The 27,317-nt window shown below is 35.5% G+C and overlaps 1 protein-coding gene across 2 annotated transcripts; it reads left to right on the top strand.

Annotated features, from left to right (window-relative positions):
- On the top strand, nucleotides 1-26,705 carry LOC121824657 (cysteine-rich secretory protein 1-like). Of its 2 annotated transcripts, none has more exons than XM_076557884.1 (8): nucleotides 1-210; nucleotides 11,692-11,765; nucleotides 14,167-14,283; nucleotides 15,364-15,451; nucleotides 17,670-17,815; nucleotides 19,355-19,449; nucleotides 22,218-22,306; nucleotides 23,150-25,499. In XM_076557884.1, exons 2-8 carry the CDS (start codon nucleotides 11,694-11,696, stop codon nucleotides 23,161-23,163), a joined length of 621 nt encoding a protein of 206 aa, XP_076413999.1. In that variant the 5' UTR covers nucleotides 1-210; nucleotides 11,692-11,693; the 3' UTR covers nucleotides 23,164-25,499. The 2 variants fall into 2 exon arrangements, with proteins under 2 accessions (XP_076413999.1, XP_076413998.1); XM_076557883.1 differs by lacking the exon at nucleotides 23,150-25,499 and adding an exon at nucleotides 25,932-26,705 and having other exon boundaries at nucleotides 3-210.
- Nucleotides 26,706-27,317: the final 612 nt, after the last annotated feature.

The raw sequence follows: 27,317 nt of genomic DNA on the forward strand, positions 1-27,317 counted from the left end.
TGGCTCTAGGAAGAGAGAGATATATATTCTCTTCTATACACTGCCTCCCAAGCTCAGTATCAAATAAAATATTCCTAGAGGCTCAGAAAAGTTTCAAACTGCTGTCCAGCACAAGTTCTTTACATCGCCTGCTCCATCCATCCTTCTCCAGGCCTGATCACTGCTGCAGCTGGTGCCCAGCATAAGTGGTGCCTGAACAGGAGACCTGAAGTAGGATAAGTATTAATAAGGTGTTTCTGGTGTAGCGAGAATCCCACAAGGGTGCTGCAGACCACCTGTCAAAGAGGTGTGCTGGGTGAGAGTGGTTAATAAGAAAGAATTAATAAATATCCCCTGGTCATCAACTAGGGCCGGGGAGAGTATATAAGAGAAAAGAAAAAAATAAATATAATGGAACAGGTGGAGTCTAAGGAAAGGAGGCTTTTGTTAATGCTTTAAACATACTTGAAAAAGAAAGGAATAAAAGTTAATGACAATCAAGTTTGTGAGTGTTTACAGTTTGTGCATGAGCTTAGTCCTTGGTTTCCTGATCAAGGTTCCCTAGATATTGATAATTGGGATGAAGTAGGAGAAGATATTAGATTGTGGAATGAATCCAATGGGCCACAAGGCATGTCTGTAGATGCTTCAGCTTATTGGTCATTAATAAAAGCAGGCTTTGGTAACTATGGAAGTTGGGATTTACCTAAATGTAAAAAATCTACAGAAACCTCTCCTCAAAATAAATCAATTGCTCCTCTTTTATTTAACGATCCATTAGGAAAAAAGTTTAGTAATGAGGACGAAAGAGATAAGAAGAATGAGGAGTCTCTTCAAACAGAAAGTGATCAAGAGGAAGAGGAAATTAAAAGTTTTAAGGAGATTTGGCCACCTCAGTATCTCCTTTTCAAGAGAAATCTATAGAGGCCAAAAATCAAAAATGAGCCTGTAGGTTTTCCTGTAGCAATTAGAAAAGCTGACATATCAGGGGAACCTTTGCTTAAGTGTTATCCAGTAATGTTTGATACAAATGATCACGAAATGCCTGTGTTGGAGCTCCTTATGCAATTTTACATAGTGAATCCATTGGTTCTTTATATGTTTTTGAGAATAACAATGGTTCATTTAAGATAATTTATAAATATTGCGTTCTTACTAATTGTACTCCTTCCTTATTATTATGATGATTATTAAAAAATTTTCTATTAACTTTACATACCAACAACAGATTCCCCCCTCTTCCCTCTCCCCACCCCCCAGGTTTTCCCCTTTACCCACGCCCCAATCCCACCTCCTCCATGTCAAGGTCTCCCATGGGGAGTCACCAGAGCCTGGTACATTCAGTTGAGACCGGTCCCAGTTGTATTACTTCTAATGGAACAGATGAAGCTTTGGTTATATTAGGTCAACCACATTATGTTTTACTTCATGTTAATAATGCTGGAGATTGGTATGCTAATCCTGGTTTACAGGTTATGAATAATGTTGTACATTCTTTGTGCAGAGGTAAATGTTGTGTGGGAACTTTAATTTTAGGAGTTACTGCATTAATTGCTATTGTAGCTAGTTTTGTTTTTTCTACTGCTGTTTTCATTAAACAAATTCATGCAGTTCAACATGTAAATCAATTATCAAAAAAAAATGTTTCTATTGCCCTTGTGATTCAGGAACACATGGATAGAGGTATCAGGAAAGACTTAATGCTTTGGAAGAAGCAATGCTTCATATAGGAAATCAAAGTCAAAATATTAAGGTTAGATTATCAATAGAATGTCACTGACAGTTCCACTGGATTTGTGTTACTCCTTTATCATACAATGTTCAGAACATTCCTGGGACAGGATTCAAGCTCACCTAAAGAGAGTTTGGGATTATTCAAACTTTTCTTAGGCTCTTCGTAATCTACCTGAAAAATTTTTGGCTATATGTGGAGTTCATATTGATTCTTCTAAAGTGGAAGAAGTCTCAATTTCTTTCCTTAAGGCTATAAGGGAATATATAGGTTCCACTATTGTTTGGCCATTTTTTTTATTAATTTGGGATATTTAATTTTTATCATCTTCCTTATTGTTTTTCTTTTTCCAGTCATCTTACCACAACCACCATGAGGCATCAGAACACTGTCAGTGAAATTTCAAATGGATCAACTGAAAAATAAAAATGGGGAAGATGGTGGCTCCACTCACCGTTTAGCTGAATAGAATGTATGACTGTTGTGTGGCTAAGGAGACTGTGTGACAAAGTTCCAATTCTCATAACTTAGCTAAGGAGACTTGTAGGACTGTTGTTTGGCTAAGGAAACTGTGTGACAAAGTCCAGTTTCTGGTTGAGTGGATACAGCCCCACTTCCTCCTTTAGTTTTATTACTTAAAAAATAAAATCATCTGTGTAGTGGTTTTAGGATTCACTGACTTGTTACTTTTTGTCCTCAAAATATTGGTGGTCTGAGGTGGTCTGGGAAAGGAAATAAGATGTATAAAGATTATTGAAAAAAGCAATATAAAACCTATGCATGTGAAAGTATTAATATTGATGAAATGGCTGAACAGTATGTTTTAACAAAACTGTGGAGATGGAAGTGAAGACCAAAATTGGGAAAGTACAAACAACCCACAAATGACTTTGAGAACATTTTCTGACTATTTAGAAATGAATATATTAGTGCTTTTATAGATTTAAAATGAAAATTTGAAAACTAAGAATCAAGAAAAAAATAAATAATTTCACATTATGAGTTAATCATCAGAAGATTATAAAAATAAGAAAGACAGGAATGTTGTAGAAATTACATAGATGTACAAATTAGGATGTATATAAAGGTTTAAGAAAGATTATAGTATAATTTGATAAGAATTTTTGGTTTGCTTATTATAAGTTAAGATTTAGCCTTTTAGATTCTAATTGTTTGGCAACAGTGAGCATGAGAAAACATTCAAGGCCTCTCCTCCCTTGCCTAGTCAAACTTTGTCTACCTCTCCAGGAACTGTGATCATTGAATTTTATGATTATATCTTTTAAAGAAAGTTTTGGTTCATTTTGGTTAAATTGTCATGTATTAGATATTTTTTGAAATACAAATCTATAATGGCCTAATCATTGTTATAGGATATAAAAATAAGCTCTGTGGCTCTGGGGTAGAGATATACATATATTCTCTTTTATACACTGCCTCCTGAACACAGAATCAAATAAAATATCCCTAGAGGCTCTAAAAAAATTCAAGCTGTTGTCTGCTGCAACTTCTTTATATTGCCTGCTGCATCCACTCTTCTCTAGTCTGATCTCTGCTGGAGCTTGTCCCCAGCAGGGCATGGATAAGCCTTACTCATACCACAGCAGTTTTGAACAATTTGAACAGTTGGTGCTTTTTCAAAGTTGGAATTATACTAGTCTAGTGAAGTGATGGTAAATTCTCCTCTAAGACCCATGACCTAACTAGCCCTTATTGAGGGGTCTTTAAGTACAATTAGATGTTGGTTACAGCCAGCACTAATAGTACCACTACTGAACCTTTGAGGATGTCTTACCATGATTGTCATTACTGTGGTTTATAGGAATAACAGCTGATTAGGACTACGGATTGCTATTCTCCACTGGCATCTTGCACAGCAACTTCTGGAAGGAAGATTTCAGATGAGAGCCAGTGAGACAGAGCCCTGTATCTGAAATATGTGGTGTCTTCAGAAACAGGGAATTACCTTTAACTTCTGGGCTGCAACAAAGGGCAACAGCAAGATGTCTATATTGTTTTAAGAGTCACTTTGGCCAGGTGGTGGTGTAGCTGGAGAATTTCTCTCCAGCTCCCGTCAAGTCTCGCCAGTCCCGGATCCCACTTATAAAATAAACATACAGACTCATATTATTTAAACTGCTTGGCCATTAGCTTAGGCCTACCAATGTCTAGCTCTTACTCTTATACTAAGCCCAGTTCTGTTAATCTATATGTTGCCACGTGTTCCGTGGCTTTACCTGTTGCCTCTACATGCTGCTCCCTGAACTGGCAGCTGGTGTCTCCTCCTCCCTGCCTTTCTCTCTTTTTGCTATCTCCTCTCTGCTAGTCCCACCTAAACTTCCTGTCTGGCTACTGGCCAATCAGTGTGAGCGATATCCACAGCATGGTGGTAGTGCCTTTAATCCCAGCACTTAGGAGGCAGAGCCAGGTGTATCTCTGTGAGTCCAAGGCCAGCCTGGGCTACAGAGTGAGTTCCAGGAAAAGTGCAAAGCTACAGAGAGAAACCCTGTCTCAAAAAACCAAAAAAAAAAAAAAAAAGAGTCACTTGGACTCCCCTAACCAAAAACTCAACAGAATTTTCTAATGCCAAGTACTAGAGATTTGTTAAATAGTCTAAAGCTCTTAGAGAGAGTATTGTTAGCCTCACTGGCATAATTGTTTTATATACATATATGTATATATATACACACATATATATGTATGTTTGTGTGTGTATGAGTATATATCCATATGCATGTATATATACACATATGCTTGCTTATATGTATTATGTGTAATTTTAGAAAAAAACAAAATGATGATTCTTTATAGTTTTTTCAAACATTCTTACTATTATTTGTCCCTCCTCCCTTTTGTTGTTCTAGACTGGCCTGCTTCTCCCTCTTTTTTTCCTCATTTTCTCTTGACTTACATATTCAATAATTCAATATGCATTATTGAAAACATGTATGTGCTCAACTTTGGATATGATAAAGTGTGAGTCATGTATAAGATAAATGTCTTAACCATTCAACATTACCTTTGTGATATGTTATTTTGTAACACTGCAAATGTCATCGTATGGTAGATTCTATTTGTGTATCCCAAGGGGACTGTGCATCACAGCAGGAAGAAGGATTCTGAGAAGACTGTGTCCTCAACTGTTGTATGTGTTGACCAACAGTCTTGACTTCTGGCTGTGATCAAGTGATTTCCTTGAGTCAACATGTGCTACCTTCCCAGGAAGTCTCATCATCCCGGGGAAGACATATTTACACACTGATATTTATTGTGGCTTATTATAGTTTTAAAAATATCTTTTCTCATCATAGATGAGAAAAATATTCATATGGCATGATTTAGTCCTTCAGGTATGTATTTCTAAATGAACATATGAGCTATGCTTATATGGTTTTATTAAAAAGCCAGCTGATTGGAGCTTATCTATCCCAAAAGCAGCATTTGTTTTCTTCGGTGACTTTTATGTTCTTCCTGGCAGTTTTAAAACTAACCCCAGAAGAACTTAAAGCCATAAAAATTAAGATCAAAGATTAACAAACAATTTACAAAATGTACAAAACTATGGATCTTTATTTTCTCTAAATAGTTAAAAACAGTCATCTATGCACTAAAAATACAGAAAAAGAAATATCATTTGTACTGTGGTTTTCTCTACAGATTTGCAAACTGAGAGAAAATGATAGAAGGTGATTTAGTGCTATGGGCACTTAAGCCTATCTTGTATGTTGATTCAGTTAATGTTCATCAAGTGAAACAGCTTATTTCTCAATCTGGCTAATGAGCATAATTTGATGGATTAAAGAACTGTAACTATAAAAATGATTTCTTCATTATTTAGATTACATATTTAACCCAATACATGAAATTCCTCTGACTAACTGTAACTCAATGATTCTTAATGAGTAAATGAGAAATGTGGTTAAACTGTGGAAGAAAGTCCCCTGAATATTTATATTTTAAGAAAAATGATATTATTCTCAGATTATACATGTTAGATTGCCCCTCTGGACACGTCTTAGCTTCTGAGTAACAAAATTGTGAAATAATTCCTGTCATTTAATTATCTATTTAATTTAGTAGCGCGATTGTCTTTTGTTGCAATTATGTCTGAGTATACCAGATATTTATTGTATTGCCACAGAATCTCTGCTTAAATATGTTTACTAAATGTATAATATTTTGATTAAGGGAAAAGCAACTTGAATTTGGAACAACTATCAAAGGCAATGGTGTAGTACAGAAGAAGTTTAGAGAGTATGCTCTAAAACACAGACATAAATAATAAGTTCTGATGTCTTAGGCCATACAAAGGGATTACCATGATGGCTTGCTACAGATAACTGGGAGATACAAACTACAAGTTGAAAGCACGAAGTCATAATGATAAAGACAAAATTGCTAACTACCTTGATTTTATCATCTCACATGGTACACATGAATTGAGTTATCATACATTATTTCATATACTTGTAAATCTAGAAGACATTTTTAAGGGATTGTCTAGAACATTAAACATTTTGATTGGCGTAAACTAGACTTCAACTAAATGCATATTGTTCTCTAGATTTTTGAAATTCCTTGTACAGATTCATTTCCTTCATTATAGCTTTTTGCTGAATTATGATTCCTAAACAACCACGTACTCAGTTACAAGTTTTATTATGACATGAATGCAAATACATATAGTATAGAAAAAGAGTAAGTTTACCTATATAACTTTCCAACTAAAAATAAGCTGTAAGCTGTAGACTCTCTGGGGTCTGCAATTAGAAATATGGGTTATGAAAAATTAACATTTGCTGTAATACATGTCAAAGAAGAAAAGGTCAGAAAAATAGTAAGAAATGAGTAAAAAAATTGACAAACAACAGCCAAATTGAAAATCTAATGTCACTTTGATGCTTGAATACATGTATGTTATTTCATGAGCCACAGCATCCTTATATATCATAGCATATTTAATGATCATTAAGTGTTAAATTTAAGAAAATTCATAAAGCAGGAATCATAAGCTACCAGATGTTTGCCTTCCAAGCCATTTTCATCCACTTCTCATAGATACTTCTCACAGAACAAGTTACTCCTTATTTGTTAGTAACATCAACTTATTCTCGCATAATTCATAGATGTAAAAGGAATTCAGGTAAAAGGAAAAGAAGCATTCAACACAGAAAAAGAAAGACCTTGAAAATACCTGCTACATAGCAATGGATGATATGTACTCTATCATCTTATCTGAAGTAAACTAAACAGTATTCCCCACATATTCATTAAAGTGGACATCATTATAAAAATTTCATCAATGTTCATGAGAACTGAAATCTCAAGCTTATGACAATTTTGCACACCATTAGGGAGCCATCAGGGTGAGGATGGAAACTGTTATCATCACACTCTTGACACATTTTTTCATAAAAAGCTGGAGGAGGAAAGAGCATATCTGAAGGTAATGTGATTCAGGAATGTTACTTAATTCCTTATAGCTCATATTTCATTAGTATATCTATTTTTATTTATTTATTTGTTTATTTTTTTTTAGACAGTGTGTCTCTGTTTGTAGCTCTGGCTGTCCTGGAACTTGCTCTGTAGACCTGGCTGGCCTCAAACTCACAGAGATCCACCTGCCTCTGCCTCCCAAGTGCTTGGATTATAGGTGTGTGCCATCACCACTCAGTTCTCACTTCTATATTTAAAACCTACATATGAAGAGGTGATGAAAGACAGTTAAGCAACCTGTTACCCTTTAATTTCTTATGGTCAAGTCCACCCTGAGCTTTAAAGATAGTCTTAAACAGTTTCTAATAGGTAAACCTATTATTAAATACAATTCAAACATGTGTTGAGTGGATTCTCTTCTTTAATATGCCTTTTCCTCATAAATCAGTGAAGTTAAAGATAAATAAGAAAATGAGAAGAGATTATTGAATTATGCATGGCATATTACAATGTATATGACAACATGATCCTCCAGAAATGCCTTTCAGTGCTCTGTATGTACTACTAGTTATTGCATAATTTATTCTTGCTTATTTACCAAAAACTTTTCTTAACATCATTGCATAGGAAACTTGTTGTTAGTCTATCCTGCTTCATTTTTATGTTGTGGAAACAAGCTTAGAAATCACAAAAATTTGTGTGGATTCTCATACTCAAATGACAGTAATTGGTTATGTTGCTCAATATCGTGTTCAACTTCATTCGACCAGAAAATAAAAGCTAAAACTAGGGACCTTAAAAATACCAGAGGGCTCTGAGGTTCTTTGCCAATATACTCTGTAAAGCACTATCACATTGAATTTACAAAGGTAAAGGACACAATTATTTTCTAAATCAATATGGTCCAACAATTATTTATGGATGCTTTGGATTTTTGTGAAGACATCTTGAATTCTCTAGAGATCATGAAAAGTACAATCTAATACTTATTCTCAATTGAATTTTTTTAATTGTGCATATATATGTATATATTTGCTTCTGTGTAGAGGTATCTGCATGTGAATAAAGTGTTCAGGGAGACTAGAAGGTGTCAAGTCCCTGGAGCTGGAGTTACAAGCAGTAGTGAGACAAATGACATGGGTGGAAGTGAACTCAATGTTGTCTGTAAGAGCATAAGTTACTCTTAACCACTGAGTCGCCTCTGCAGCCCCCTTAAAAGAGAGAAAGAAATACAGCTCTGATAAGATGAAAATGAGTTGGTTAGGGGCGTCTACTGACAAATATATAGATACCTTATAACACTAGATGAGTACTAAAGAGCTAGTAAAATTCTCTAATAATTTGTTTCTGATAGCCATATACAGAGTCCCCATATGATGTCGAAATTTCAGTTAGATGACCAGCTATAAAAATCTGCCATGACAGATCTTGTATCATACCTTGTTAACCAAGATGTGTTTGCACAACCAGATTGTGTCAAAGCAGGAAATAGGTAGAGTTCATATAGACAGTTCCAACTCTTGTCTGTCACCACCTTTCTTATTCCAGCAGAACAAACACTTCATTCTGCTTGGATACCAGCAGTGAGTAGCACTCTTTTATTTTAAAATGAATCTCCTGATGCCTGTGCATTTATAACTCAGCAGCAGCAAAATGTTATAGTTAGCAATTGCACATCTGGACTGCTGTCAGTACCTACTTATAATTATATTGAGAACAATTGTTTTTATTTAATCTCTAAAGTTAAGTATACATGATTTAAGTAGCTTATTTGTTATCTGGGAATGCTTTTTTACAGAGATGTTGGGATGAATTTCTTTATTCTAAAATAATGTCTATGACTTCTCAAAGTAGTTATATTAGAAGTATCTTTACTAGAACTATGATTTGTGACTGCAGGGTTATTTCTATGCACTAATGAAAATATTATTAGATTATGGATAAGAGGGTAGCCTTGCTAATGATTTTAAATTGTCCAACTCAATGTTATGGCTCAAAACTTGAAATAAATATGTAATTGGTGATCATCAAAATATATAACTAGCCACAAAAATACACTTAACACAATCAGAAAACAAAACATTTCATTTTTCTGATCATAGGTGAATATACTCATATAGCTTGTAGGTTCTTTACATGTATAAATTGTGCATATATCCTATATGTCAAAGCAGTATCCCTCATAGATAATTGCATTTGGGGCAGACAGGAAATGATTCTGGAGAATCATAGAATATTATGATACTACTTAATATCAATAGAAAGGGAATTATATGACCTTGGAGAAGATAATAATTCCAAAGTACATTTATTGATGCTTTTGTTCATGTGTCTAAATGATGTACTTGACTGTTGATATCTGAACCTACAAAGCCTTTCAATCTGGCTAAACTTCTGATGTTGGATCAAAACAAGTCAAAGATACGATAAATGTCAAACTGGGAGCTATTTGATAATAGACTGCTTTGTGGTAAATCTCAACCCTTGAGTGAGACAACTCATTTTGCAAAGAGAGGGGTAAGATGCAAAAGTGAGTGTCAGAAATTTCAAATATTGTAGATCAGGTACAGCTCAGAATTTCAGTGCCACTGCTTAGCAAATTTAAGGAAGCAGGGGTATTTATTCTTGAAAAATACAAAAAGAATGCTTTTCAAGTATTGACAACACTGTTGTTCTCACAAGATGTTTGTCCAGATTGTGTCCATAATGACTTCTAGCTGTTCTGTAGTATTTATGTTCTGTGCTGACTGCTATAGCTCAGATAAACATGACAAAGCAAACTGAGTGATGATTGAATATGACATTGGAATTTAGAAAACATTATAGTAGATACTCAGGAGAATGTGACTAGTTCTCATGTGATTCTTCCAGTAATGCACTCAACCCAGGCACCTCTGCTGGAATTTGATTGACATATTTCCTTGTGTATATAACCTAAATCACCAGAGCCTCTGGCTCTCAGAACTGAAGGCTTTGATGCCAGAGCCAGTACTTAGATTTGGATGTTGAGTTGGATATTGAGTCACAGTATCTAACTGCTAGATTTGTATGAGTTTTAAATGAAGCAAAAAAAGAGAGTCACATAACAAATGTCACTAAACATAGTCTATGCTATTTTGTGTGCCTAAATTGAAGCAAATGTTTCTTTGAAAAGTTTCATGAAAATTATTTATTTATGCATTGCATCATCTATATAGGCCTTTATTTATTGTAGAGTAATGAAAACTTCTTACTGGTTAGGAGATATCATTAAAAAACAAGCTGTAGATGCTGGCAGTTTGTCTCAGTAGAAAATGCACTTGCTATGCAGGCATGGGCACAGGAATTTAAAGTCACCAGAACCCATGTAAAAGCCAGGTGGGTGTGGCTGCATGCTAATAACTTCAGTGCAGGCAGAAGGTAGAGAAAGAGAATACCCAGAGCAAGCTGTATAGCCAGATTAACTAAAACGGTGGGTTTGGGGCTCCCTGACACATCCTGGATCAACTTGTAAGGTAGGGAGCAATTGAAGACACTTAGTGTCTGCCTCAGGTCTCCGCATGAATATATATGTGTGTGTGTGTGTGTGTGTGTGTGTGTGTGTGTGTGTGTGTGTGTGTGTGTGTATACACACATATACATATATATGTATATATACATACACACACACACATATATATATATATATATATATATATCAGCACACATTCAAATGTGTATGTGTGCGTACACATGCATGTGTGAGTTTTACTTAATACCCTTCATAAGAGAATGTGTTCTAAATTATTTAAATGGTTTCCCTATTGTTGGGCATGTCATTAATTTTTCATATATTTACCATTATATGTAAAATATGATAATGAAGGTCTAAGATTTTCAAGGTTCCATCTTGATATTATGGACCAGAATTAATATGCTGGACACATGAGCCAAGTTAAGGATATTGATGTAAAAATGTGACCGAGTTGTGTGGTAATGCACAGCAATATCTCAGCACTTGAGACTCTGAGGCAAAGTTGTAAGTTTGAAGCTAGACTGGGCTACATAGTGGAATCTTGTCTCAAAAAGAAAAGAAAACCTTTTAATGAATGAAAAACAAACAAACATCATATAATAGAGGAGGCAGAATTTAAAATATCCAACAAGTGTTTAATTGTATCATAGTCACGCCCTGCCATGATAATAGCTGGGTGCTTTTGCTGCTCTTGAATGGACAAATGAAGAATTTCTAAATTTCTAGACTCTGAAGAAAAGACCTCCTTGGATTAGAGTTTGATGGGGGTGGGGGTGGGGGGAGACACTATTCACCCAGAGCACTCATAGGTGCATGCTTTGGAGAGCTTCACTTAGGCATTTTGATTATTCTATATTGCACCAGTTGACAGCAGGCTTCTTGAGTTGATTTTATTATCATTTTGATGATATAAATGGTGTGCCCTCCTTGCTATACTGCTAGTAAATCTAGGAAATAGGTCTCATTACTTCCCCCATACGTTCTGCGTTATTCAGAACTCCATGTACTAAACATTTAAGTGTAGATCTTTTTTCTATTCTTTGTTTTCTAGACATGACATTATTCCTGTTGTTGTTCCTGGCTGCTGTATTGCACTCATCACTTCTTCTTCGAGATGAAAATGAGGTATGGGTAAGGTTTAGTTTCTTGTCAGAAAAATTTAGGCAACTATGAAGGCTAGGAAGCTATAGTATCACTCTTCAAAACTGTAAAAGGCCAGAGTGTGGAGTAAGTCACTTTGATCCTCAGCAATACACACACACACACACACACACACACACACACACACACACCCCAAAGAGTGGTTAAGTACATCTACTATGCAAACAGTAAGTATGTACATGAGCCAAATATTTATTAAAATATCTTCTTATGCTTAGACAATCCCAGATGAGGCTCAGTCACCTTCTTTAATGACAGAATGTATAGTACCTGCAAAAATCCCTCCCCTTAGTTAGAAAGCTACTAAAAATTAGACGCATTGGGCATTGCTGTAGCCTTCATTCTCCTCTTTGGCCTCTGCATTGAAGACTACTAGAGTTCCTCAAGAGTAGGGAGTGCCAACAACTAGTTAAACCTGTTTTGGAATGTAAATTATATGTCTTTTGTTACCATAATCATATTAGTAATCTGGAGACTATTATCTTTGTGTTCTTTCAAGTTGTGTGCATTCCCAGTTTCTTTCCTAAAAAGATTGTGTTATATGGCACTTTTGAACTAGTCTCCTTTCCTTCATCATTTCCCCCTCTCTTTTCTCTTTGGTCTATTGATAATTCTTTCTAAATTTTCAAGATCCAAATAACAGAGAGATTCAAGCCATGTTTTATGAATGAATGTTTCTTTGAGAGTTACCATGGAGAACTAATGCATCGCCCGGTGTCATTTATTGTTCTTATTCTTGGTTCTACTCTGTGGTGTTGTAATTATTAGGGCACATTCCAATCCAAAATAAACCATTCAACATTTTATTCTCACATTTCAGTGTTTCTAGTATGTTTTTCTGTAAATCTCTACAACTTCCTGTTAAGAAAATATAAGCACACTCTTGTCTCATGGAATTTTTAGCTACCACAGAAGGTTGGATAACAAGCAGAGAATATTAATTCCTCTCTTAAAAGCCATATATTTTGTCTTTAGAAATAAAACATATTTAGGTAGAGTTTTCAGGTTAAAATGAAACATCTGAGTTTGGTAGTTTGGAGAGATGGCTTGGTGGATAAGAGCATTTACTGCTCTTGAAGAGGACCCTTTGGTTTTCAGCATTCACCAAAGGTGGCTTACATCCACATGTAACACACACTCCAGGGAATCTGAAACTCTCTTAAGTCTTCCACTGGCACTGCACTCATTACATAAACACATATTGAACTCAAACATATACACTTAATTTTAAAAATGTTTTAGAAAATGATACCATTCCCTTAATAAATAAACATCTGGGGATATTGTTACTTTACATTAAAATAAAATGTGAGGATTTTCAAGAAATGACTTTAACATGTACATCCTTTCTGCCTTAGAAATCACTGGCTGTGAGAGATCTTTTCACATACGGCTCTCATTAGTGCCTTCAGAACATAAAACTTTAGGAAGAGATGGACATGTCGCAGCTACTGGCAATGCAGTGTTATTAGATCTATGGGTGCATTGTCTACAGAGACTTGAGGGAAGTAAGACTGCAGGAAGGAGAAACAACTGATCTTTGCACTAAATGTATAAGATTCAGTCCATCAATAGTTATGCTTTAACATCTTGCTCTACACTATAAAACAGTACATTATGGAGTATGTTTGTATCAGCAAGTGGCTCTTATATCTCTGCCAATTCACATAATATCACTCCATCCACCTGTCCTGCATAAATGAAATATGTAAAATCAAATATCAGCATCTGAGTTAACTTGGCAGGCTTATTGCAGTCCAGTGAAGTACAAAGTCAGTAATGCTCAACTATTTTCGAGAACCCATTGACTCCAAATTGACTTGAATATTCTATTAGATAAACCTGTCTTTGGAGTGATCACAAAACCCTGTTCCATATAAAATTCTCTAATGCACGCATATACTGGCTCTAAGCCTACACATTATCTCACAAACTTTCAAACTCCTGGTCAGATGGCTATTGCCTCTTAAGGTTTATAATAAATTATGTCTTCCCCCTTAGCACTTCCTTTCTACAGACTAACTGAGTATAAATGACTTAAGGTTCTATACTGTACATGGCTATCATTATAGATCCCACTTAAATCAAAATTGACATTTGTAGCCTCAGAAGAGTTTTTACTTTGACATGCCCTAAATTCATTCTGTTCTCAAATATTTTATTTAAACTGTTTCTAATGAAAAGGCATAGATTTTCTTAAATGTATTATCAAGGCTTAATGACTAACATTGTCCTGAGTACTTTAAAAATGGCTTTCATTAACTTTAGACAACTTATTCACCTCTTTATGCAATCTTTTTTTTTTACCCCTTCTTTATGCAATCTTAACATACACTAACATGACTTTAATTTTATTTCCATTCAGAATATGAATTTTGAGGATTTGACAACAACTAGAGTGTCAGTCCAAGAAGAGATTGTAAACAAGCACAACCAACTGAGAAGACTGGTTTCTCCACCTAGTAGTGACCTGTTAAAGATGGTGAGGGCTCACAACAGGACAGTGCATTTGGAGAACTGTGTTTGGAGCCTGAGGATAGCATCTGGCTTCTGCTTTGTGCTTTAAGAGGGTCTGACTCTATTCTAGCTTCTCTTTTTAAAAAAGTATTCATTGTTTGTTTATGTGCATGTGCATGGGTGTGTGCCCATTATATCAGAGTTTGTTCTCTACCTCTATGTCTTTAGCTGTGCAATGATCAGAGTAGAATTTATTAAATTTCTTTTATAACAGTGACTCATTGGTATTATGGAGCTATATCAATTATAGTGACTGAACTAAAATCAAATCTTTTGAGTTTGGTCTCCAGTGAAATGTCACTATGTTATTTTGGCTGACTCTTCTCTCTCCTAATCTAGGATCAGAACATTTCTCCTTTAAGGTCTAGTGAACTTTCAACTAAATAGTCTACTCTCTGGATCCAGAACCAACATCCTTGTGTCTCTTAAGTTCATTTAATGAGGGAAAAAATAAAACTAGGATATGAGGCAAATTCTTACAGCTGAAAAAATAGTCTTAGTACTTTGACATGGTTACTGCTACTAGCTCTACAGCAATTACTCAGCCTTTAAGGGTTCCTGTTGTGATTTCACTAAGTCATTAGATCATTAAAGGTTTAGCATTTTTGGTGGCCTTGGGAAGACAGACTACTTGTATTTATTTGGTACAGGAGAGGCCATATACAAGTAGGAGTAACTTTGGACATAGGTTATGAAACTAGTAAGAAGACCATGTGGAGGGTAAAGAGATGACAGAAGGCATGGGAAGTGGAAGGAAAGAGAACGAACATGTGTGACATCAAGTGGAGGCTGTGGGTGAGAGGGCATGCAAGGGAGGATAGGCAGGATCAGGAAGATGGGGGTGGAAAATATGCAAAAATAAACTTATTTATAAATACCACCATGAATGCTGAAAATATACATGCTAACATAAAAATTTAGACATATACCATATTATATATTGATTATGATGAAAATCAGAAAGTACCTACAGAAATTTTGCAAAGATCATGTGACTCTGAGGTTTGAGTTATTCTACGGCTATCTTTTTTCCTTTTCCTTTTAGCAATGGAGCAATAATGCCCGAGTGAATGCACAGAGATGGGCAAACCAATGCAGTTATGTACACAGTCCTCCAGAAGCCAGGACCACTAGTATGTAAACTCAAATTTACTTACAAATGAATGGAGAGTCACATATTGTGCTAACAAAACGTTGTAAATAAACACGTATTCTGATACTTCCTTTTTTAAAAGTTAAATATCTCTGGGGCAGAGATGGCTCTGAAAGGCTCCACTTTGTGCTTATTGGATGTTTTATATTTTTCACAAACTGTCTTTCCTGATGCCAGCTTTGTGCCTTCTCTGCTTCGAAGATTAGAAACCGATGTCTTGATGAAAATAATTACAAATTAAGGCCTTATAAAGGAAATTTGAAATTCGAATCTCCTTTTTATTTTATCCTATCATGGTTTAATTTATGTGTTTGTGTATCTCTGCATATTTATGCATGTGTGCATGTATGAAAAATGCTTCTAGAGGGCAGAAGAAGGCACCAGCCATCTAGAGCTTACAGGTTACAGGTGGTTGTTACAGTGCTGTTGTCACAGGTGGTGGTAAGCTACACTGTATGGACATTAGGAGTTGGATTCAAGTCTGCTGAAATAGCAAGGTATATTCCTACATGCTCAGACATTTCTTCAGGACTCTGAAATTAGAATTTCTATCTTTAACCACATATCTTAATGATATGGCTTGTTGTGCTTCTAAGCTATCTTTTTAATTATAAAAGATATGTTTAATTTGATCAACTAATTCTTCATTTTTCTCAAGAAATATCAAAATCTTGGCATTCACATATACTATTTCCTTCATTATTTTTGATGGGGAGGAGACAGGTCTCACTGTATATCCCAGGATATCATTAAATTTCTGATCTCCAACCTCAGCTTCCTAAGTACTGGAATTTGTGTGAAAGCCACCAATGTGTGTGCACCCTGCTCTTCCTTCATTTTTGTGTGTTCACCTTACTAGTGCCTGAAAGGACATATTATGTTAAATTAAAAATAAACTATGAAACAATATTTACATAAGAAAGTGTAAAAATAATAACAAAATTAATAAATGGGCCATGTGATAAAATATTTCTTGAAATATTAAAAATGATCACCTTTGGCCCAATTTGAACCTAATAAATTAATAAACTCTTTTAAAAGTTTTACTTCTTAGATATTTCTAATTCAATAACATAATGAATAAAATTTAATTTAAAAGGCTGCAATATTCAGTTAAAGTGTAAAGTAATTTTTTAATTACAGAGCTTGATTTAAAAAATACTGTTATTTTGGGGGGTTAAAAGATGCTTTTTTCCCATTCTCTGAAGAAAATCTGGCCCATGAAGTTTTTATTTTCTAGTTAAGACATGACTGTAACACACATTGCTAAATGGTCTTATTAATAAAAAAAAAAAAAAAAAAAAAAAAAAAAAGAAAAAAAAACGGAGCCAGGTTTTGGGATGAAAGCTAAAAGAGCAGAGAGCAAGCCAGCCATGTCTTACCCCTAGGAAATCCTCAGCCAAAGAGAGGACTATTTCCTGTATACTCATGACTATATACCTTTCTGAGCCCTGCCATCCCACTTCTTCTCTCTACCCAACTATATCACTTCCTCTTCCCACCCAGTACTATCACTTCCTGTCTGTCTGTATAAACCTCCAGATTTCTATGGTTAACTAGTGTTGGGTTTAAAGACATGTGCCACCACAATGGGATTAAAGGCATGTGCCACCACAATGGGTTTCCAGTGTGGCCTTGAACTCACAGAGATCGGGATGACTCTCTGCCTCCTGAATGCTAGGATTAAAGGCACTGGCTACCAATGCCTGGCCTCTATGTTTAACATAGTGGCTAGTTTTTCCCCTGATCCACAGATAAGCTTTATTTATTAGAGCACAAATGAAATATCACCACACATGACCTATTAACTTTGAAAATATAATCCATTCTGTTTTGTTTGCTTTGTAATTGTACTTTTTAAAGAATAACTGTAAAGAAGGCGTACACACACACATACACATGTGCAGACAGGTATGCAGGATTTCATGGGTGGATGAATTAGTTTGAGGAGAGATGCTACTGAAGAAAAGACTTCTCAATCTACTTAGTGGTCATGGTGTTTAGCGCACACATGTTGAATACCTATGGCGCCTTTTTAGCTAAAGGTTCATCACATCTGAGTCATGTTTCTTAAGCAATATTCAAAAGAAACTGTGAGCAATGTCTTTAAAAAGCAGGAATTCTGTGTGCATGCATGTGTGTGTGTCCTCCTTTTTTCTTTATTGCTGTCTTTTTGAGTGTTCTGTCTTTTTCCTTAGACATATTATGTGGTGAGAATATCTTCCTGGCAAGTTACCCAGCATCATGGTCTCGTGCAATCCAAAGCTGGTACGATGAAGCCAAAGATTTCAGGTTTGGTTCAGGCCCAAATCCACCTAGTGCATTAGTTGGACATTATACTCAGGTAAGAAAAATTACTGTCTCTGTAAATACTAGGCAAAGAAATATTTGTAATTACATGACTGATTTCAATGAAGAATTTTTCGGTGCAGAGTTTTTATTTTCTTTTTGAGACATGGTCTCACTATGTAGTTCAGACTGGCTTTGAACTTGCTGTCTTCCTATCACATTCTCCCAATTTCAGGGAGTATAGAGAGAGTGCACACCAACCATACACCTTGTGGAAGATCTTGAGTGGTTGGTTGTACATTGGTCTTGACACTCATTGGCTATTTGAGCTGCCATCTTTCAATGGTTTATCTAATCTTTGTAAGGGAACATATTTATATTTTTTCTAATGATAATTTCTTGACTCAAGTAGCCAAACAAGGGTGATGGCCTATATTCTAAGGCACCTTCACAGACTTTAACAAGTCTGTGCATCTGTATGGCTCCTGACTGAAAAGAGGAAAGATATTCCCTGGACTTTTATTACCAGAAACCCTGACATCTAGCTTCCTACTGGATCTACAGGCCAGTCCTCAGGCACTTTCCTATCAAATGTACTTTTAGCAAGAATAATAAGATTGTGGCTCAATACTGTCCACTGCCAAAGAGGGCCTTCCAAACCTAGGAAGAAGGTGATGTGGGGATGCTGCTTGGCTTGGTAGAGAGGAGATGAAGATGTGGTACAGGCACAAAGCAACTCCAAATCACTGTCCTGATCAGATCCTGCAGTCCGAGAAACTTGAGCTGAAACACGGTTTCAGAAGAAACCAGGATATCCAAGGCCATAGCTCCACACAGAAGCACCTAAAACATACAACTTCTAGGAAATATGCTGAGTGTCAGCCTTCCACCAGGCTGAACCAGCAAGGCTTGCTGCCACTTATGATCCCTGCCCACACAGAAAAGAAGATACTCATGATCATGGCTTAGTATCAAACTGAAAAGTCTCTTCTGTGATGCTGGGAGGAAGTTCTGGTTCATCTTCCAAGGCCAGGGCTATATGGACATAGGACATGTGATTTTGCAAAAAAAACTTCAGAGTAGTCACCATCAACATCTTGGTCAGTTTGATGTCTGACCAGGAATTGACCTGATATCCAGGTTACCCTCTAGCTGTTTATGGTCACATGCCTGTAGAGTTGGAAGCAGTGTCCGAGAAGTTCTACATCACACCAGGATCCTCCTGGTGTCCATAGATTCTTTGATGCCTTTCATTTTGATGTGAAGCTCTTTGGCTTCAGCCCAGCCTTCTGCATCCTCCTCATCTTGGAAACTGTCAAAGATGACAAAGAAGAAGAAAGCTTCTCTGAGATGGGGCTGAAGCCACACTCAGCCTTCATAAACTCCACTGAGTGCTTCCTGAAAGTTCTGCCGGACTAGCTGACCAACAGCAGCCCCTTCGGGAGGTTCTCACATCTGTAGTTTGATTCAATCACTTAACTATGTCTATAAGGCATATAGAAACAAAGTTTACTAGTGGTGTTTTTAATTTCATATTTGTTTTTCTGCATTATTTTCCTCTCTGACCTGTGCCCTGTCTTCTCTGGGTGTATAGGTTGTTTGGAATTCATCTAACCAAATTGCATGTGGAGTTGCTAAGTGCTCTGGGGAATTAATGCAGTTCATATATGTTTGTCACTATTGTCCTCCGTAAGTATCCACTTCAAAGTTCATTTTCAACAACATCAAATGAAACTTGACATTTTAAAATTATCATGGTATAAAAACAAATTAAAGATATAATTTACAGAGAGAGGAAAATAAAAACTTCTAAATATTCCCTAGAGTTGAAATTTATTTACTAAATCTTTGAAATGTCTGTCTCATTAGTTCCATGAATTGCACTTGGAAATGTTTTCCCTATCTTTAAAAATGATTTCCCTTCCCTCCTCCATTGCTGTTTTCTGGACTAATGCTGACCTCATGAGGACCCAAGTATAAGGACTGTGAATTCCTATTGTCTGTTCATGCTATGTTTGTAGGCTAAAAAGCAAACTTTTCATAGTAGACCAGGAGTGAACATGAGTGAATGACACAGGTTAGTGATTGTGGGGCTTCTAATTAATTGATCCTACCCCTGATTATATAGGTTTTTATATCTATTTTTAAAATTTAATTGTTGAGGTGTGGTAGTGGTTCACACCTTTAATCCTAGGATTTGGGAGGCAGAGTCGGGCAATCTCTGTGAGTTTGGGGCCTGCCAGGGCAACACAGAGAACCCCTGTCTCAAAAACCCAAAAAAGGGTTTTTTTTTGGCAAACTTCATATAGGAGTACTGTATTTCCATCATGTCCACACTTCCCTCTACTCGAAACCTTCCTACCGCATACTTCCTCACAAATTCATGATCTCAGCTTTGTTATTGTACATGCACAAAGCCTAACATGGACAAACATAGATGCAGATATAATTAAAGTATTTTTAAATACAAAATAAGTTAACAGATTATGAATATACATTCATTTTTCATGGAAACTTTTTTAAGAGCTCAAACACAGCATAGAAGGGAAGTGAATTTCTGGCTTTAAAATCAAGACCTAGAGAATGAGTTTTTCAGAATTTTTTAGTAAATTCTAAGGAGAAAGATTTAAGATTTTAGCCTCTTAACTATTTGAAATATATTGAGGACCTCTCAATGTGCCTTTGAAGTTCAAGACTTAGTAAATTCTTACAGGTATAACATAGCAACATAGGACTGTAAGATGACTAAGTGGTTAAGAATTTTTGCTGTTCTTGCAGAGGATCCAAGTTTGTTTCCCAACAACCACATCAAGTAGGTCATAACTATATTTAATTTAGGACTAAGGGCCTTTTCTGGCCTTTGTGGGTGTGTGTCTGTTCACATGCATAAATAAAGCAACAAAAATTAAGCTTGGAAAAATAGCAACCAGGCTAGTCATTGTTATGATTTTGCAGAAAGAAAAAACTAATGGTTATTTTCTCCCTTGCCAGTTTACATAGCATCTTCTAATACTATGAGAGCTAATCTTCAGGAAAGAGGCTTCCAGGTCAATTCCAGCACTATTTCTCCAACTCCTGTGTCTGAAGTTGATGATGTTTTTAACAATAGGCTCTTATCTTTGACTTCAGGGAGGCAACCAAGGGTGATAACAAAAGGTTATATTGCCCTGGATAAGGAGCTATGGGTAATCTATGGGTGTTGTGAAATAATCAGTTTTCTTTAGAGAGGAGACTCCCGATAGGTTATTCAGTCCCAGTTTATCAACCTTAAACATTTGTGAAGATGAAAGTCATCAAATCCTGTAGAACTGGAGTTACAGACAGTTGCAAGCCACCTTTAGTGGATGATGGGAACCAAGCCCAAGTCTTCTAAAAGAGGAATATGTACTCTTAAGTGCTAATACATCTCTCCAGCTCTATTATCCTTTTAATACAAGAAACTTATACAAGAGGATGAGGGTCTTCAGTTCAAGTCTTTTAAATGATTCATTTCTAATGTTTGTGGGTTATATAGTAGTATCCTCAAAGAATTTTCAAGCATGTTTCTGTTGGCATTAAGTAATACAAAGAAGGAAGCCACTGGACTCCATCCAGCTGCCTGGTCAAGTAGGCATCTGGAGCCTGGCACCTAGAAGTGTCAGAGGAGTAATAAAGAGGAGCAAGTTTTGGACTTTTTCATTCTTAACATTGCTCATACACCTATAGCTGTGTTCTGCATATAGATGAGAGGTTCTGTTGCAAGCCCTTGGGCATTGCACACATACCCCTGCCACCCTTAGTGCAATGGAGAATGTGACTTTTCTAATGTCCTGTGATTATCAGAGAATTCATGCTCCTACTTAGGTACAGCTTGGCAATTTCAGAATACTGCACACTTTTGATGGTTTTACAAAGTTTTTTTTCACATTAATATTCTCTTTTTGATAAGCATAGAAATCTCAAACCCACATGCTACCTTCAGAATTCCCCAAATATTCCTAAACATTAGGTCTTTAACAATGATACACTTAAATACCTAAAACTCACTACATCATCAACTGGACTTCCTCCACACTACAGGAATCACAGCATATACCTGTATGTAACTTTCTCTATAGGAAATATCTTTTATACCTAAGCAGCATTCCTGTCTTACTTATTGTTCAGGTTTATTAACAAATGCAGAGAGTGTTTCAACATTAAAACTTTTCTAAATTTTAGACTCTTATTTGCTCTATTTCTGAGATGATGGTTGGGGAAAGAGTGAATGGATTAATTATCCCATTATTTCACATCTCTATCTGAATACTCTTAGGAAATGTCAGGTTTTTGTATGGCATAGCTAGAGCTTTTAATAGGAATATATATATATATATATATATATAAACATATTTGATAATATATATAGGTGATATAATCGAACTTTAGAGTGTACAGAGAAAAATTAAAAGTATTTGAATTTTTCATTTCAATTTCAGTGGTAATATTTTAAGAAGGCAATATATCCCCTACACAATAGGACAACCATGTGCCCTTTGTCCTGATCATTGTGACGATGGACTATGCAGTAAGTTTTATTAACATACTAATATAATAATATAAAATGTCAATTTGTTTTAAGATTTAATGGCTTGGCCTTATTTTCAAGAGACAAAAATGTACTTAATATCATTTTTGGAATTACAGATTTTCCTTTGTTTAGGATGTATGTACTTTTGACAAGAAAAACATGATACTTGGGCTGGAGAGATGGCTCAGAGGTTAAGCGAACTGGCTGTGCTTCCAGAGGTCCTGAGTTCAATTCCCAGCAATCACATGGTGGCTCCCACCCATCTGCAATGAGATCTGGTGCCCTCTTCTGGCCTGCAGGGATATGTGCAGACAAAATTCTACATATGTAATAAATAAATAAATCCAAAAAAAAAAAAAAAAGAAAGGAAAAAACATGATACTTTATGTTGTCTAAGGCAACACCTAAAATCAGTGCATACTTGTAACTATATTGGTATTATTGCTATTGGAGTCTACCAAAATATCCCTATGGCTATAGTTCACTAAAATTTAAAGTAAATTTTCTTATCCTCAATGACAGTAGGATCTTAAGATTGACATTTTAAGAAGAGAAAGCAATACAAATCTAAGTGGTTGAGATAGTAGTACACAAGTCAGCCCAGAGAACTAAGAAATATATTACAATTCTTTACCCACCAAGGAGCTTAACACAGTAAATTCTCAAGCTCCTCCAGAGCATCATTTGAATTTTTTATTACATTTTTATTTATTTGTGAATGGGTATTTGTGTCTCTCTGTATATGTACAGAGACATGAATGTGTGAAATCGCTTCTGTGTGTAATAGTGTGTTGATGTTGGACAACTTGTGTGAATTGGTTCTCTCTTTCCATGATAAAGGTGTGAGAGATTGACCTCCAATGGCTGAGTGGCAAGTACTATTACCTGTATCCATCTCACTGGCCCTAGATTGTAATTTGAATCTTCTTCCATTTAGTTATCAGTTACATGATTTGCTGTTTTTTAGCAATTTTTGTGCATTTTTAGAGTCTAAATCAAATCTATACACATTGTAAGTTCTTTAAAAATTTTAGTGTTTCATCACAGGGAGTGAAATGAATGTCATAGCAGCTTGCTTTTAAACAAAGAATTAACAAAGTTTAAACACAAAGAATAAATATAATCCCAACATTCTGAAGGCAGAGGAAGGAGCATCAGGAGTTCAAATCCAGTTTGAAATATTGATTAAACTGCAGGTTAGCCTATGCTACATAAAGAAACTGTAACAGCAATTAGGTATCTATAAAAATGGAAAATAATATCAAAATTAATATGGAAAATTCTGATGCCAATTCGCTGGGACTTTTGTGCACTCTCCAGGGAATTACAGAATTCTTTATTGTGTGTTTGTATGGATAAAGTTCAAAGTACTGATGATATTAAGATTATAAGCTAAAAAATTGAGAGCCAAATATTCACAGCTCTGCTGAGTGTGCTTTTTACGGAGTCTGTCCTAGCAGCAACAAACAACAAATTACAAGACTTTAAACAGAAATAGAAAAAAAATGATCTTTGTTCTTATTTTTGTAGTTTTTAAATTTACTTATTTGTGGTTTAAACTGTTTTCAGTTTTGAAACAGGGTCTCATTACGTAACCAAAGCTAACCCAAAATTCACTATGTAGTCTAGTCTGATCCCAATCATCTGGATCTTCCTGTAATCATCACCCATCAGCTACAGAAATTGTATCATGCAAAGAAAGAGCCAGCTAGGAGATATAGATATAGAACTAGTTATTTTTGTGTTACTGTTGCAAAAGTTATGAAAATGGTTTGCAGAGAGAAAAGGTAGAAAAATAATACTTTTTTGTTAACTGTGCTTATTCAGTGATGATGACAATGTACATGTACACAGACAAGTGTAAAGGGCAAAAAGGCCCTGTGCACACAGATAAGCACCAGGGAAGTCAGGAAAGTTAAACATATATCTTATATCTTCAGTGTAATGAGATGCATATCTGCTCTTTCTGGAATGTCAGGAATTACAAGGTTTTACATCCTGGTGATCCTTTGCTGTCTGATGAGACAGGCTCCATCGTATCTCCCAGAATTTGTCTCACTTATCCTAGACCCTTTACCTGTAAATCTTCAGCAGTGATGTTAGGTCATAAAACCCATTCTTATGAGTGATGTCACCTGTGCTTTTCAGCAGCCTAAGTGACTTTTATGTCATGTTAGGGCCTGGACAATTTTGCAGGTGTTATGTTTACTTCAATCATCTTCCTAGGCCCTGAATCTTAGACACTACCTCTGAGTGAATGGTACCCATTCTTATGAAAGAAGACAGATGTACTTTGTAAAGAATCTCAATGTAAATATGTCTTCAACTGCTGTTTGCTTGGGACTGAGTAAATTGCTATCAAAAAAAAATTTTTTTTTCCAAAATTGTGCTGGACTTAAACATGGCCAATGTAAAAAGATCTCAGCCATACTCTAGAAGTTCTGACCCAGCACTGTTACCATAAAATCAGGCTGACTTTCATTTTTATCTCTTCATGGATCATGATTTTTTCCCTTGCCAGCTGTAAAGCCTGCAGAGAACCACCACACAAAGTAAAAGAGGACTAGCCATGTGCCTGTAGTGGTGCTTCTCTGGAGGTGGAATTAGCAGAGGTACGTGATTTGATGGGCTAGATTCTAGTCTAGGCTACACAATGAGACTCTGTCTCAATAAACAATAACTAAAGTACAAAGGAATAAACAAGTTATTTTGAGTGATTTCATAATTATGAGTTTCCAATTCTCTGAGACTGGGTGAGCTGAATGGAGGTCCATGAGCTGTCGATATACATCAAAGACATGACAAAAACTGTTGGTTCATGAATTTCAAAAGAGTTTTCTTGAGTTTGTGTTCACTGCTGGACATTTGAATATAAATATTTAATAATCAGAAGAAAATTCTCTACTACCTACTTTTCCAAAACTCTGTTTTCATAAAATTAGCTCCCCTGGTATGAAAAACATAATCAAAATCTAAGGCAATCATGGAGAACAGAATATTTTGAAATGATTAAATGGCCAGTATTTTCACATAAAGAGGCTGGCTATTAGGCACAGTAGCTATAAGAACATATTAATGAAACTTGATTTGTTGAGAATATAGAGTTTAAATATTAGCCATATTCAAATTAAGAAAGTACTTGCATAATGACATTTTAAATAGTGGGGTTCTTTTTAAATATTTATCTTTATTTTATGTTTATAAGTGTTGGTGTGCATGTATGTATTTATGCACATACATTTGAACCCAATGACCATGGAGGACAGGAGAGAGCACTGGGTCCTATGGTACTGAAATTACAGGTGGTCTTCAACCATGATGTGGATTCTGAAAATAAAAACCAGGTTCTCTGCAAGAAGAGCAAGGACTCTTAATCAAGGAGCCATCTTTCTAGCCTCTATATAGTTTAGTTCCTCAAAGAATCACTGAAGTTAATTTTTTCAAGCCTTTTGTGAGTGAAGAAATTCATTAATTCATCTCAATAACATCTCATAAAGCTCTAATTTAAAGGACATTCATTCATTTGCTCAACCCCCTTCTCGCAATTCATATGTTTTATTTTGTCACTGTTAACAGAGGAAAATAATAACAAAGTAATGAATATCTTTGTTCTTTTTTTTAGCAAACATGAATACTTGAATATTCAGTAAATGTGAATATGAATTCTAACTGTGCAGAATTGAAGGCTTCTCTAACCTGTGACTATCCAATGGTTAAACAAGAGTGAAAAGCTTCATGCAACTGTGAAGGCAAAATTCATTAAATTTCTAGTACAAATGAACAGGGTCATGTGAAGAAAGAGCACCTACTCTACTCAGGCTGGTCACATTCCACCAGGAATTTAGAGACATAGATATATTGAAATGATTCCAAACAGTAAACATTCCATTCTTCTGTATTATCCCACTTAGCAGAAATAATTTACATCCAAAGTTTTAAAATAACATATTCAATAATACCTTTGGACCTTGACCTCAGAATTCTGTGACACATTAATGGAGTTGAGTCAAGCCCAAAGTTATATTGTTTGTCTGTATGACTAAGGTCACTGAAATTCTAACCAGAAAGTAAGAATCAGGTTCCCCGAGCACAATGGAGTAAAGGAACAGCATATACTTCCACTGTAATTGTCAGTCATCTTTCCTATCTCTACCTAGCTAATATATCTGAAAACAATCCACATTAGCTTTCTTTGATTTCTTCCCACCATTCTCTATTCTTCACATGCGCCAGAATTAGTAGTTCAAATTCTAAATTTCAATTTACATTTTCGTTGTTGGATTTTTCAAGCACCTTATAAAAATGTAACTTAATGAACAAAATTAACATGTCCAGGTGATTGTGTTGACCTTGATTGTTTTAAAAAATTTAAATAAATCTTACATTTGCATATTAATCCTCTCCTAGTATTTGTTTGAATTTCTGTTTGGAGTTTGTTTATTCTAGTATGGTATTAAAATATTTATGATACCATTTACTTAATTTTTATTTACATTAGGGTTCTTAGCCTTCACAGGAGTTTGCACTAATCAGTAAACACTTCAATTAATAAGCAATAGTGGAGCCAAGTTTGATAAATATTTCTGACCCTACCCTGGCATATCTAACATTCAGGCCTAGCCCAGATCAAATATCCACTATCCCCGCACAGACTGGTGAGTCAGTGGACCTTAGATCACCTCTATAATCTGAATGTTAAGACATTCTGTGCACTGGGATAACTCTGAGGCACCCTAGAATCTAACATCAGACATACACTCAATGAAAGAAATCCTCATTCCCTGCTCTCATTGCTAAAACACAATAGTTACAGCACAGCAGTGTGACTGTATCCCACCAAATACACTACATTGATAGAAATATTTTACATTGAGAAATATCATCAGGACACAAAATCTTTAAAACATCACAAAATTTTATCAAGGAATTTGAAGAGTTTAAAGAAGACATAAACAAACATGTCAAATAACATAAAGAAAATAGCGCTTGAATGATATATATATATATA

This window comes from Peromyscus maniculatus, chromosome 21 (genome assembly GCF_049852395.1).
Source record: "Peromyscus maniculatus bairdii isolate BWxNUB_F1_BW_parent chromosome 21, HU_Pman_BW_mat_3.1, whole genome shotgun sequence".
NCBI classification, from domain to species: Eukaryota; Metazoa; Chordata; class Mammalia; order Rodentia; family Cricetidae; genus Peromyscus; species Peromyscus maniculatus.

Excerpts from the sequence above, each read along its gene's own strand:
- LOC121824657 (XM_076557883.1), top strand. The coding sequence starts at position 11,694 with ATGACATTATTCCTGTTGTTGTTCCTGGCTGCTGTATTGCACTCATCA. Across the intron at positions 17,816-19,354 it reads TAGTTGGACATTATACTCAG|GTTGTTTGGAATTCATCTAA; the intron begins GTAAGAAAAATT and ends CTGGGTGTATAG. Across the intron at positions 19,450-22,217 it reads GTTTGTCACTATTGTCCTCC|TGGTAATATTTTAAGAAGGC; the intron begins GTAAGTATCCAC and ends TTTCAATTTCAG.